General features: G+C 45.3%; 1 protein-coding gene and 1 long non-coding RNA gene across 3 annotated transcripts; both read right to left on the reverse strand.

The window, feature by feature from the left end:
- Window positions 1–1,927: 1,927 nt before the first annotated feature.
- LOC119276395 (transcription factor GTE3, chloroplastic-like) lies at window positions 1,928–5,547 on the reverse strand. Its single transcript, XM_037557451.1, has 2 exons — window positions 3,698–5,547; window positions 1,928–2,243 (listed from the first exon to the last, which is right to left on the reverse strand). The coding sequence occupies exons 1-2, from the start codon at window positions 4,313–4,315 to the stop codon at window positions 2,214–2,216; spliced, it is 648 nt and encodes a 215-aa protein (XP_037413348.1). The 5' UTR covers window positions 4,316–5,547; the 3' UTR covers window positions 1,928–2,213.
- Window positions 5,548–10,332: 4,785 nt separating this feature from the next.
- Window positions 10,333–13,658, reverse strand: LOC119276399. Of its 2 annotated transcripts, XR_005136575.1 has the most exons (5): window positions 13,313–13,658; window positions 13,083–13,225; window positions 12,572–12,687; window positions 12,292–12,372; window positions 10,333–10,443 (listed from the first exon to the last, which is right to left on the reverse strand). It is a non-coding gene; the product is annotated as an uncharacterized LOC119276399 (long non-coding RNA). The 2 variants fall into 2 exon arrangements; XR_005136574.1 differs by lacking the exon at window positions 10,333–10,443 and having other exon boundaries at window positions 11,984–12,372.
- Between the last annotated feature and the right edge of the window lie 431 nt (window positions 13,659–14,089).

Raw genomic sequence — 14,089 nt, forward strand, 5'->3', positions numbered from 1 at the left:
GGATATTGGTTTCATATTGCGTTTGATGGAGATGTGTGACCCCCAATTCAAAAAGATCAAAGGCGTGGTCTACCGGCGAGTCGAAGGTTTATTTTTTGATTCGATTCGAGTCGTAAGAAAGACCGCACTATAAAGAGGGGTATATGAGGAAGTGTGTCGTGTAGGAATGCTATTGCCAAAACCTATACACCTAGACTACCTACTCCTATCACCTTTCTATCCATTGTGTGTTGTCGGTACCCAGAAAGCTTGCAACAGAATGTTGCTGGATACCCGTGTGCACGCGGTCTTTTGACCCCGTGCGCACGGGGTAGTCAGAAACTCCTACACGGGGTCATTAGAGTCTAGGTGTTCGATAGTCTCTTCCCCCTCCTTTTCTTTGGGAAACCCAACACACAGACCAACTGCAGAGAAGTGCGAAAAAACCTCACCAAGCAAAGAGCTCTCTAAAATCAAAGGCATGCGCACGGAGAGCTCTGCTCCATCCAAACAAGAAGAAAATACTCAGTGGAGCCACCCAAATTGTTGGTCAACCACGGAAGAAAAGATCAATCACCCAAAGAACTTCACACACGAATCACCTCTGAAGTACCCGAATCAAAATAGAAAGAAAAAGTGGAAAACAAAATGTAGACCTTTCCTCCTCCCTCACGGTGAAAACAAAAGAGCTTCTGCTCTTCCCGCTGTGGCTGCTGTCCATGATCCTCTTCCCAGGTACGTACTAAATTTTGGAAGTGAAACAAGACAAAGATCACTAGAACAAAGACTTTGTGAAGTTACGGTCAAGTGGTCAATGTTACATTTTCCCTCCAAATCCATATACTTCGATTGCATTGCCACCAATCTTTTGAGCAGTGCAATTCATGGCAGAAAATCCGCCCACGAAATCATATATTTAATGAACAATCGAATAACATGACTTCCACACATCCTTGGTTGCTTTGGAATACAAAGCGGGGTGAAACCCTTTTTCGGTAAAGTGCATTCGACACTTAAATTATGTTTTGGTGTGATGACAATGTGGTTAGTGGAACTAATATCGGTTGCTAAAGTTTATCTCAGGATATTGGTTTCATATTGCGTTTGATGGAGATCTGCGACCCCCAATTCAAAAAGATTAAAGGCGTGGTCTACCGGCGATTCGAAGGTTTGTTTTTTGATTCGATTTGAGTCATAAGAAAGACCGCACTATAAAGAGGGGTATCTGAGGAAGTGTGTCGTGTGGGAATGCTATTGCCAAAACCTATACACCTAGACTACCTACTCATATCACCTTTCTATCCATTGTGTGTTGTCGGTACCCAGAAAGCTTGCAACAGAATGTTGCTGGATACCCGTGTGCACGAGGTCTTTTGAGTCTAGGTGTTCGATAGTCTCTCCCCCCTCCTTTTCTTTGGGAAACCCAACAGGCAGACCAAATGAGAAGTGCGAAAAAACCTCACCAAGAAAAGAGCTCTCCAAAATCAAAGGCATGCGCACGGAGAGCTCTGCTCCATCCAAACAAGAAGAAAATACTCAGTGGAGCCACCAAAATCGTTGGTCGACCACGGAAGAACAGATCAATCACCCAAAGAACTTCACACACGAATCACCTCTGAAGTACCCGAATCAAAACAGAAAGAAAAAGAGAAAAACAAAATGTAGACCTTTCCTCCTCCCTCACGGTGAAAACAAAAGAGCTTCTGCTCTTCCCGCTCTGGCTGCTGTCCATGATCCTCTTCCCAAGTATGTACTAAATTTTGGAAGTGAAACAAGACAAAGATCACTAGAACAAAGACTTTGTGAAGTTACGGTCCAATGGTCCATGTTACATTTTCCCTCCAAATCCATATACTTCGATTGCATTGCCACCAATCTTTTGAGCAGTGCAATTCATGGCAGAAAATCCGCCCGCGAAATCATATATTTAATGAACAATCGAACAACATGACTTCCACACATCGTTGCAGTTCTTCAGTATCATCACAGGTTTAAAGTCTAATTCCAATATACCAACAGACAGAATAACCGACCAGCTACAAACCCCCAAATTACAACCACACTGACACTGGGGTATTCATACAAATCCAGAGCAGGGATATCTAGGCTAGCGATGTTACGGCCACTTAGAAATCATGCTCATACTCATTCGCAAAAGAGGGAAACCATGTTTAAGTCAACAGCGTTCTGGAACTGAAAAGCAATTGATGCTGGTAAAATCATGCAGCGCCGCATCAAATTTGATTATCCAGCGCTCCTGCCTCCTGCAACCAAAAAGGGCAACATCATGATCCAAGGCAAAACAAAATATTAGATATGATCATGTCAAAAGTGTCAGCATTTATACTCCTTCAAAACATCCTAGCAATAGTTGTAGGTGTGATGTCCAGGAAAACATTACAACTAGAAGGAAAGATATGATCATGTCAAAAGTGTCAACTATCAGGAAAACACTTCACAAAAGAAGGAGAACAAAGAAATCTAGGTATAAGATTCACAATCTCAAGGAATACAAAATTACTATGATTGATGCTTCAAAGCATTCTAACTGCAGTTGTAAATGCGAGTAGCAGACATGCAGCAACTCCCCATGAATAATAATGACTACAAACTACTCCCCCGATCCAAAATAAGTGTTGTGGTTTTAGTTCTGAACTAAAACCACGACACTTATTTTGGATCGGATGGAGTAGTATTTGCGGTAGATTCCTTTCCATCAGTGCGTAAAAAAAGAAGCAGATTTTCAAGCCTCAAAATGCCAAATCAACTAGAGTAGTGATCATGACTACTCAAAACACAAGTGAGTAACAAGGTAGACATCCACAGACTCTCAGTTTAAAATGTAACAGACTATAATCAGCAATATTAGTATTTTGAAGTGAAACATTATGTCAAAAGCTCCCTCCGTTAAAAATGTACAACCATTGGAAGTTGATGAGATTATTAGAGACTTAGTGTTCTTCGGGATGTGGTTGCAAAGCTGGTTAATCCAGGTCAATGACCCAGCAATGAATCTCTTTATTCTCAAGTCAGATAACAATTTTATTCTAATCCAAGTATATTTGGGAGCTCTCTGACGAGTACCAGAGGTAGTGGCTTCAGGTCCCAGTGACTATGGTTGAAAACTTGAAATCATCATACTTCAGTGAAAATGAAATTCTCACCATCTCTCAGCATTCAATTCCCTCTCCAGAAAAAACAACCTACTAATTGTCAGGCAGCAAGCTTATACTATTATGCTACAGGACACACTAACAAGATCCAAAATATAGATGCATGACACAAGGATTCTGTACTCCCTTTACAGAGGGAGTACCATTTATGCAGCATCATGTACCCAAGTGTAAAATTTGATACTACTTGATGTATGAAACTAAACTTCTTGGACAAAACTTCTTGTATCAACAATGCAATTCACCCTCCCAGAAAGGCATTGTGACAATATCACTACCAATTCCAATATGACGAAAATATGCACCTTTCTGTCCCAAAAATGGGATTTTCTTCACGTTGGTACAACCTGACACCCTGGAATTCTTATTATATCATCAAAAATAGGTTTCCATCTTTAACACAGCCTAGACGAGCACGTTTGGAATAGATCGCTAAACAGCATTGCAATAAATATAGTCGCTTTGGACAAGATTGCTACCAAGCATTGCAAAATTATGCTGCCCAAATCAGAACCATAAGGACTCCAAATGGAGAAAATAATTACCTTCCTCATGGTGGCGAGAGCGAGCAGCCACTCGAGCTTGTCAAGAGTCGCCTCGTCGGCCTTGTCGAAATCCACCTCAACCCTCCCATCCGCCTCCTGGATCCACCCGCCGATGTCCTTCATAATGACGACCGCTTTCCCTTGCAAGTCCACCGGCAGCCGCGGCAGCTCATCCTTGAGCCTTGCCCTGCGCATGGCGACCGGCGACGGCGACGGGAGCGCCGCCAAAATGGAGGCCCACCCTGACTCGAAGATGCGAGAGAGCTTAGCAGCACTCTCGTACACATCGTCTCCCTTGTTGTTGTAGGTCATGGCGTTGCTGAAGGTACGCCGGACATCCTTGGCAAAGCAGAGCAGGTTCGGGTAGCGACGCAATTCAAGGCGGCGGCTGACAGTGCCGAGATCCATGGGTTCGGCGATGATAGAGTGGTAGTCGCGGAGTCCGAGTTCGTATGTATCCACCGGCTTGGCGAACACCCACCCGTCCTCATGTTGCAGCAGCTTGTCCAGCAGCATGCGGCAGCGTTCGAGGGCACGGGGTAGATCGGCGGCGGCAAGGTAGCACATAGGTTTAGGGAAACCGGGCAGCGCTCCGGCCGGGCTGCTTTGGGACGACATAGGGCCGGCCCGAGATGATTTGGGGGGAGGGGGGGGGGAGTGAATTTGGGTCAGTTTCAAACCACGAATCCGGATGCCGTACCCCTTTTATAGGAGACCGCTAGGAATGACACCGGTGCCATGGCCCTTGGATCAAGTGATCGTGGACCGTCAGATTTACTTCCTCAAATTACCACCCATCTCTTGGGGTTTTCAAACTAAACATCCTTTACCATCGATGCTTTCAACTGTGCTCCCCATAATTACTCTAGGATTAGATCTAATTTTCTCTGATCACACATCTTTCACTAAATACTCTAGATAGCAACAATTAATCCTGACTAGCAGGCAGAGGCGCGGCAACACGCCGCGCCCAAGAGAGCCCATGTGAGCGCTTTGTGTTATAAAATGGATCAGTGAATAAGAGGAAGAAATCGGTCGAGCAGTATTTTTTGTTTATCGAGCGATTTCACGTAGGTCTTTGTGCATATTTTTTTAATCAGCAAAGACGTATGCATCAGACATGGCTGCCAACAGATAGATATGATTCTATATAAATACATATATGATCATTTGGTCGACCCTTTACCTCGCATAATATACATAGAACATTTTTGCAATAGACAACTGAAACATGTTGATTAGAATTCAGAAACTGAATCCTTCTGTGCATCATGAAGAGCTTCTCAGAGCAAGAAAGATCACATGAATAATTAAAGGAAAAGGAGAGACAACTTAGTAGAGAGGAAAGGAAAGGGAGAGGATGCATACCAACACAGATCGAGGATGACATGGACCGTATTGTTTAATCCTTCTGTTTCATCAGTATTGAGCTACCGTAGCAGCATATCAAAGCATGAAGTATCAAAGTTTTAACCAGATCCATGTACTGTAAGTTGCATTGACACCTCAAAACAATCGCCTTGCACCTATATTTCTTATATCTAGGCTTCTCACATGAGATATTTAACTTCAAAAAACAGTTTTGAATATGCCTGTTCTACAATATTTCATTTTGTATAATTTGGTACACACTCGTGTATACAACAACAGTGAAAGAAAATGTCAATCAGAGGTTGAATTTAACAGAGGGCAGAAGGATCAAATATAGGGGGCGCAAGCTATTTTGAGATATAATTGTTCAGCTGTAGAATGAAACCTCCGCGAACGCAAGAAAGCCTTCCTGGCTGCCATCCAAGCACTGGACACCCGCGCTGACACTTCCGTGATTTCCCCGGATGAGTGGATGCTGAGATATGATCTCGAGGATCAGCTCTCGACCATCTACACGGACGAAGAAGCTTACTGGAGGCTCCGCGGCACCCAACGGTAGGTGCTCCGTGGAGACGCTAATACGGCTTACTTCCAGGCGATCGCCAATGGGCGGCGATGACGGAACTCCATCCATTCTCTGTGGGATGGAGATGCCCAGCTCGTTCGCCCCTCGGACATCCGAGTCCACATAGATGGCTTCTATAAAGCCCTATTCTCCCCCACCCCTCGGGGGCCCGGCCCCGAGGGGGGGCAGGGGGGGGCGGCCGCCCCGGGCCCCCCAAACCCCCGGGCCCCCTCCCAGATATTAACCCAAGGAAAGACGTAGTAATATAGGAAAGTACACCATACGCACCCAATCACATCGTCCAATCAGTACGATCCTGTCTCGTGACACGTGAGATCGCATCCCTAATTCACTGCCCTATTCTCTATTCCCCCGTCACGAACTCTCGATCACAAGTCGCAGGCCGCCGGCAGATACAATTCTCCAGTAGCTGGCTACAGCGAGCACTCAAGCACGTCGCCAGGCCACGGGAATTGACAGCGCCGAGCGCCTCCGGCCGGTATCCAGTTTCCAAGCGCTGGGCGTAAGATGTGGACTGCAAACGCGACACGTACATCGTTGAGTGCCTCATTGCTGACCATCTAATCAGGGAAGCCGATCCGATTGATATGAGGTATATCATCGTACTATTACCTATTCCCCAATCCTTATGTATGTTGCTAATTAAGTAATTTGCCTTCACATACATATATGATGCATATCTTGCACAGATAATGGTTTGGTAATACTATGCATCTATAAGAAACTGTTGGACAAAATTGACGTCGACCCGATCATAAATGAATTTGCATCGAGAATTATTTTAAGAGACTCAAACTTATGTATCTATGTATAGTTCTTTTGCCTTTGTTTGGTAATTCTGTAGTCGGGTTTTTGGATGTTTTCTAGGATCGGCAAATGTCTAACATTTGTAGTTTTCGTCTGTGCACATGTATGTCCTCAGTAGAAGAATGAGTGATCATGTGTCATGTGAATCATGAACTTAAGGTCCCCAATGCTCAGCGGGATGTTAGAATAAACCTTTAAGATAACATCTAAAAAAATTAGATGCAAATATCAAAATTGGGTCCATTAAAGTGTTTATTTGTAACAATTAAAAAAATGCCTTATTATTGTGTGACCTTTATATTAGGGGCCCCTGATTTTCTGCTTCGCCCCGGGCCCCCAAAATCGCAGGACCGGCCCTGCTCGGGGTGGGGCTGCACTGGCCCTCGATACTTGGTCGGTGGGCCAGTTAGTGTCCGACGAGACTAACGCTGCCTTGGTGGCACCGTTCTCGGAGGACGAGGTCCTCGCGGCGATCAAGGGTATGAACCCCTCCTCGGCCTCGGGTCCGGATGGATTACTAGTAACGTTTTTCAAAACGTTCTGGCAAACCATCAAACCGGAGGTCATGGCCCTCTTCGACGAATTCTTCTCGGGGACCATGGAACTTGGGCGCCTAAACTATGGGGTCATCACGCTCATCCCCAAAGTTTCGGGCGCCTCTGACATCCGCCAGTTCCGCCCTATCATTGTGATCAATGTGATATTCCGGATTCTGGCTAAAGGGTATGCCAATAGGGTGACCCTTCTAGCTGACTCCATCACCCAGCCCAGCCAATCCGCCTTCATCCAAGGCCGATATATTTTGGATGGGGTTTTGGTCTTCCACGAAGTTCTTCATGAAGTCCGGTCCAAGCACCATCGTGCGGTCTTCCTGAAGCTTGACTTCCATAAAGCCTATGATACGGTTCACTGGCCCTTCCTTCGAGAAGTATTGCTCCGTAAGGGTTTCGATGACCGGTGGGTGACCAGAGTTATGCAGCTCGTCTCCTGCGGTCGGACCGCGGTTAACATTAACGGTGAGATCGGGTCATACTTCCCCACTCTCTGTGGGGTTCGCCAGGGTGACCCGTTCTCCCCGTTTCTGTTCAACATGGTGGTCGATGCCCTTGCTGTCATCCTGGATAAGGCCAAAACATAAGGCCAAAACTTTGGCCTTATCCACGGCTTAGTCCCTCATCTGGTAGGAGGGGGAGGGGTTTCCCTCCTACAATATGCAGACGATACCATAATAATGGTGGAGGGCTCCGCGTCCGACATAGCGAACCTGAAGTTCCTCCTCCTTTGCTTCCAGCAGATGTCTGGGCTCACTATCAACTTCGATAAGAGCGAAGTGATGATCCTTGGCTATCCTCCGGAGGAGGCACAGTCCATTGTTGACCGGCTGAACTGCCGCCTGGGTACCTTCCCCACGACTTACTTGGGGATACCCATTAGTGACTCTCTACTCACCGTGGCTGACCTCCGCTCATCTGTGACCCGGATGCAGCACTGGGTTGAGCCCTAGAGGGGGAGGTGGCTCTCGAAAGCGGACCGGGTAATCCTCATCAACTCCTCGCTGGCCAGCCTACTCTGGTTTCTCATGAGCTTCTACAGCCTCCATGAGACTCTCCATCAGGAGATCACCAAATACCAGTCTAGGTTTTTCTAGGCGGGCGAGGGTGACAAGCAGAAGTACCATATGGTGAGCTGGCTAGACATTTGCAATCCCAAGGACCAAGGTGGTCTTGGGATCTTGTCTTCTTGGCGCATGAACATTGCCCTCCTGACCCGGTGGCTTTGGCGTATCGCCAATGGGGAGGGAGGACTCTGGCTTACCATCATCCAAAATAAGTACCTCAGGGGCCAACCTCTAGCCTTCTGTCAGTGCTCTGGTGGCTCCCAGTTCTGATAGGGCTGTTATTCAGCTCCTTCCCGTTCTCCCTATCGGCACGTCCATCTCGGTTGGCTCCGGGTCCTCGACCTGTTCTGGTTCGATCGTTGGTTAGGGGATTCCCCCTGGCTGCTCGATTCCTGGAACTTTTCGCCATTGCGGTTGACCCTCGGGTCTCTGTCGAGACAGCCCTTATTGACTTAGGGCGGCTCGCTTTCCGGCGCCCCTTCGGCCCCCCTGAGGTAGCCGCTTGGGACTCCCTCCTCCAGGACATCGCCCTTCTTCCGATGGATGTCGAGGGTACCCCTGACTCCTTCTCTTGGCGTCTGGAGCCCTCTGGCCGCTTCTCCACTAAGTCCTTATACGCTGCCATCGCCCCCTCGTCAGCCCCTGAGCTCTTTAGCCTGATCTGGGACATTCACTTACCTCTGAAGATCAGGATCTTCCTGTGGCAGTGGATCTGTGGACGTCTCCCTTCTGGGGTTGAGGTCCTCGTAATGGGCCAGGAGATGGGATGTGCCCCCTGTGCGGCACGGTGGAGGATGCTAACCACATCTTTTTCTCTTGCTCCACTATCCAGTTCCTGTGGTCCTGCTTCCGCGAGACAGTTGGTGGACAGTGGGGCAACACCAACTTCCCCGACTTACTTGCGGAGATCCACGCCTCCTCCCCTCGCTTCCGCCATATTAGATGGTTGTGCGTTGGGGTCCTCGCCTGGATGCTTTGGACCATCCGCAACAAGCTTGTTATTCAGAAAGTGCCTCTTCGACGTGCGACTGATGCAATCTTTAAAATGTGTGGCTACTTGCAGCTTTGGCGGCCGCTTAGCCGCCCCCAGGACCGGGACGCCATCAACAACCTCCTCGCCGACCTTTGATCGATGGCCTTCCGCGTGGCGCCCCCGCTTCCGCCCCCTCCACCGGAGCCCGACTAGATGTTGCTCGGGTTGCTGTGTTGAGTGTGTGTTTTGTTCTCAGGGCTTGTTGTGTTGTGCCCTCAGCATTGACCCTTATGACTACTCTGTGTGTTCGTGAGACCTCTTTGTGTGAGTGTGTGTGTGTGTGTTTGTGTTGAACCTTGTTGGATGTGTGCCTTGGGCGGTTTGCTTTATATATAAAGCGAGGCGAAAGCCTTCTCCGGTAAAGACCCCAGGCATAAATACTTGAAAGTGCAGACGAAAAATAATAATTCTAAAACATAATAAGAAATATCCAAGGAAAGGAAAATAGAACACACTAATTACCAATTTTGAAATATGTTTCCATAAATCTGATATTGTATAGCTGCTATAGCATGTTAAAAAAACTATGAGAAGCACCGGCCGGTGAGTGCACACACTAACTCAGTCCATTTGTTATGAAGAGTTAGCTAAGCTTTTCTTTTATGGATTTCATCAATGTTGGTTGGATCTGCGACCCACGGCTCAGGCTCAAGTGACAAACCAGGAATGCTTAGAGGACCATGATCAGAATATTTGAAAAAGATTACCATAAAACAGGGGAGCCATCATGCTGGAAACATAAGTTTTTGAAACTTTGCATTTTTATTCTTAATCACAACTTATGAACTTCCATATGATAAAAACAACTTTAGTACTGTCATGTGGACGCTCACCCTGTACTGTGCTATATGAATTCTTCAATTTTTTATCGGGAGATTTCCTTCAACTCTCAAAGTTGGAAAGATCATGGCTTTTGCTAAACTAGGAGCATTCATATGCCATGTCAGGCTTGAATTTTGATCTCTAACTAAAAGAGGGCCCGCTCAACTGAAAACATGTACTGCATGCACAACTACTGCCAGGAAAATAATTGTGGTAAAGAAGCATGATCAGCTAGGGCATCATCACTGGAAATTTGATTGACTATCCAAATTTTATCAGCACATCATGGTGCAGGTGTAACAATTATTCAGTCAACTGATTCTCAAAAGAATTTTTAAAAATGGCAGTATGATTCTAGCTCCTGCTCGCATAAGACAATTTGGTGTGATGTGGCATACCTCAAAGAGGGCTCAGATAGAAAGCTTGACACCATCCTTTTGAATGAGATAGGAAGGAGCCAAATCAATACCACTTTGAAACCACCACGATCTTTGGTGCACCAGGTACATCTACAGTTCAAAATTTCATCCTATTGAGTATTAAAGATCACAGTTTGTATGCATGAAGAACATTTGAATGACCTAAACTAAATGGAATTAGTCTCAGATTTCTAACATATATGGCCACACTTAAACTCAAAATTTACCCACTGTAGCAATTTTGCGGGCTTTTATATTTTATACATGAGTTGACATACATACTAAAAATGGTGGGCTGGGAATTAGATGATGACTTTGGTTAACGATTTAAAATATATGATGAAATGGAGCTACAGTACATATTTTACATAATGATATTTAAATTTTTGCCTCTTGGTGCATCTGTTTGAAAATAATGATAGATGAAATGCAATGTTAGAACAAACAGATCCTTGGGACGGAACCTAGAAGGATTAAAAGGCGACCATTAATAAACCTCCAAGTATGGTATAACACTAAAAGTGTTGAACGAAATATATAAGTTTAGAAAAATAAATTGTCCAGAGGATAAATATAAGCAGTGGGACAAAAAGATGAATGAACCAGTACTAGGAATAACAAAACAGATACTCTCCGTCCCAAAATTCTTGTCTTAGATTTGTCTAGATACGGATGTATCTAATACTAAAACGTGACTTGATACATCCGTATCTAGACAAATCTAAGACAAGAATTTTGGAATGGAGGGAGTAGAAGATAAGAAGGAATATGCAGAGCCTAAATTCAGGACACCTCTACCTATCTGCAAAGGTACTGGGAAGCAACTCCATTTTACATAAACAGAAATGTCGTCTTATTACCAGTACAAATTCTTTTCATTCTAGCATCAGCCAATGTCCCTCTTGCTGCTTTGCCAAGTGAAGAATCAATCAGGTGACAGACTCCAGAAATGTTCAGAGGTTTCAGCAAGCAAAGTTCATAAATTTCAGAGAAACGACTCAAGGTTCAGATGAGCCTCCCAGGGTTTGTATTGCTCCCAGAGAAAAGTGTTGCCAGGACCATGATATTGGATGCTAGGGAAGCCCAATTACAACAAAGTAGATGCCTCACTCGGCTTGAATCTAGTGATTCTATATATAGCCATTACAGTGCAGATTGCGGTAAATAAAAGGGAAACAGACAGAAATCTGGAGAGCGACACTTCAGAACTTAACATCAATCTAGAATGGAGCTGCGGTTGTTAAACTTGGATCGGAAGTTGTTACTTATTATGTGAATTGTGTCTCTACTTTCAGTTTCCACAGTTGGCTGGCAACACACATAAACATGGGTCTCAATCGAAGTCTTTCAAGATTTAAATCAATTCCATTCAAGCCAAATATTTTCCAATGTCGAACCTAACATATTATGAGAGAAAAATAAATAAATTACATTGCGAAAGACTGAAAATACCTACTTAGAATTCATGTAATGAGTTTTTCCTTCTGTACACGGTTGATGTATTTATTAAGTTGAGACCCGCAAGCTGCATATGGCAACCAATAAGAACAGAGAAACTCTTGTAGGCCCACTCCTTACCATGTTCCCTTTCTTGATCCAGCACACAATTTTTTTTCTTGAAATCCTGGTTGGAAAGTTAATTTGATAGCATTGTTTTAACACAAGATTTGATACAATTTGTTACTGGCAACACACATAAACATTCTGCTTGATGATGCATAGTCTAGTCTCTAGTGACATGTGTATGTAAATCAAACTGACAACTCAAGATAGAGAGTTCTAATTTTGCTTGTTCTAAGCATATATATACAGGTATTTTATATCTGCTATAAGTTTAACAAAGCTGAACCAGCAGAGGAAAAACAGGGAATACATGCAGATCAGAACATGTAGATGAATAGATCACCAGAGCGCTGCTCGATTGATTCGATTTCTCACCTCTGTATTCGGAGCTGCGGAGTTCCTTGAATTCTTTTTCTCCACAAGGATTCCTCAATCACACGGATTGGTCAGTTCAATCTGCAAAGCAATTAAGTGAGGCCAGCATAACCAAAATGGAGTATATAAGAGGTTTTGTAGTATAAGAATATCACTCCTTTTATCTTTGTTCACTCTAGAAGTTCTATAGTATAAGAATATCACTCCATTTATCTTTTTTTAGTATAACAAAAATGGAGCCACACAAATTAATTCTTGCAAAGGGGAAATGACCCATAACCTGAAGATTGGGAAATCAGAAGAAACAATTCGTCTACAGCTTGTGATCTATAATCTGACCACTGTGATTTCAGCCAAGGAGAGTGATGCTTCCAGTTTCCATCGAGTGTGACAAATCTGGAAAAACTAAACATGTAAATACGTGTTTCATCTGTATATTCATACATATCAGTAGGGATATCATACTATTTTTGCACCTACCAGAAAAAGGAATCGGATTTAAGCAGACAACTAAATATGGAACATGTGTTAGTTGTGGATGATAGAGTTGAACTTGATTAAATTAAACTTTATTTCAAAAAGATGGTGAGGTGCAAAATCACAATGATATCAAGTGATGCATATTTATTGTCCAACTGATGTGGAACAGATGTCTCTCCTTCAATTTCAATCCCCTGAAAATAATCACATCTAACCCACCCCATTCTACTGGCTTGATAATAGGTAGCCATAGAACAGATCCCAAAAGAGCAATTTCCAGCTACAGAGAGAAACGACAAGAGTAAATATACCTTGAAAGATTGTTTGGACCTTTCTCCATCTTATTCTAGAAAGGCAACATGATTTTATAATTCTGAAGTAAAAAAGGAACATTGGTAGCCGCTGGACCAAAGTAGCTCACGCCAAGTTGTCAAGCGTGGCTCCTTCACTCTACCTGTAACAAAAAAGAAACAAAGATGAGAAATCCCAAAAGAGAGAAGACAACAGGAAGCAAAACATGGTCCAGCCCGCCGGCAGGTACCTCTTGATATGGTGGCTCTACCCCCGTCCCTTCTCCTTCCTTGAATCATGGCCGGTGTATTGCAAGGAGGGAGAGAAAGGAGAAACGGAAGAGACAGCCATCGAGGCGTTCCTCATCGGTAGAGGTAGAATTTGAAGAAGGATAAGGTCCAGGGAGCCGTTTCCTCCGGAGGCACAGGTGAATGGCGACCGGCAGCAGCGAACCCTAGATCAGAGGACAATGATCGGTAAAATCGGCGAGGAGCTCGAGCAAGAGAATGGGGCGTGGGGAAGAAGAGATGAGAGAGGAGCCGGGAGTGGTGCATCGGCAACGACCGTTGGTGGATCACGGTGGGAGCGGAGCGCCCAGGGATGGACCGGTCGTGCTGGTGGTGGGGTGAATGGCATTTTTTAAGGGAAACGTTTGGGTTCGGCGCGCCGGCCGAACCCAGCGCCGGTCACATGCGAGGCGTTGGATCTGAAGCATCCGTCGAAAAAGTTTGGCAACGGCACACCGGCCGAAGTTTCAGCCGGTCGCGTCCACACGCAAACGCGCCTAGCGACTCGCCTAGCGACACGTAGGATGGGGGCTGCCCACGTGCGTCTTCTCCCTCCTGCCTTTTCTCTTCTTCCTCTCGGTCATCTCTCTCTTCTCTCTCCCTGTTGCCATGGTCAACCCGTCACCCGCGCCGGAGGCCTCCCAGGGGCGCCGCCATCATGGTAATCAGCCGATATGGCCGCCCTCGACCAGATCCGTGCGGATCCGCATGCATCGGAGCTCTGCCTACCTCGCCGGACC

The sequence above is a fragment of the Triticum dicoccoides genome, chromosome 3B (genome assembly GCF_002162155.2).
Source record: "Triticum dicoccoides isolate Atlit2015 ecotype Zavitan chromosome 3B, WEW_v2.0, whole genome shotgun sequence".
NCBI lineage: Eukaryota > Viridiplantae > Streptophyta > Magnoliopsida > Poales > Poaceae > Triticum > Triticum dicoccoides.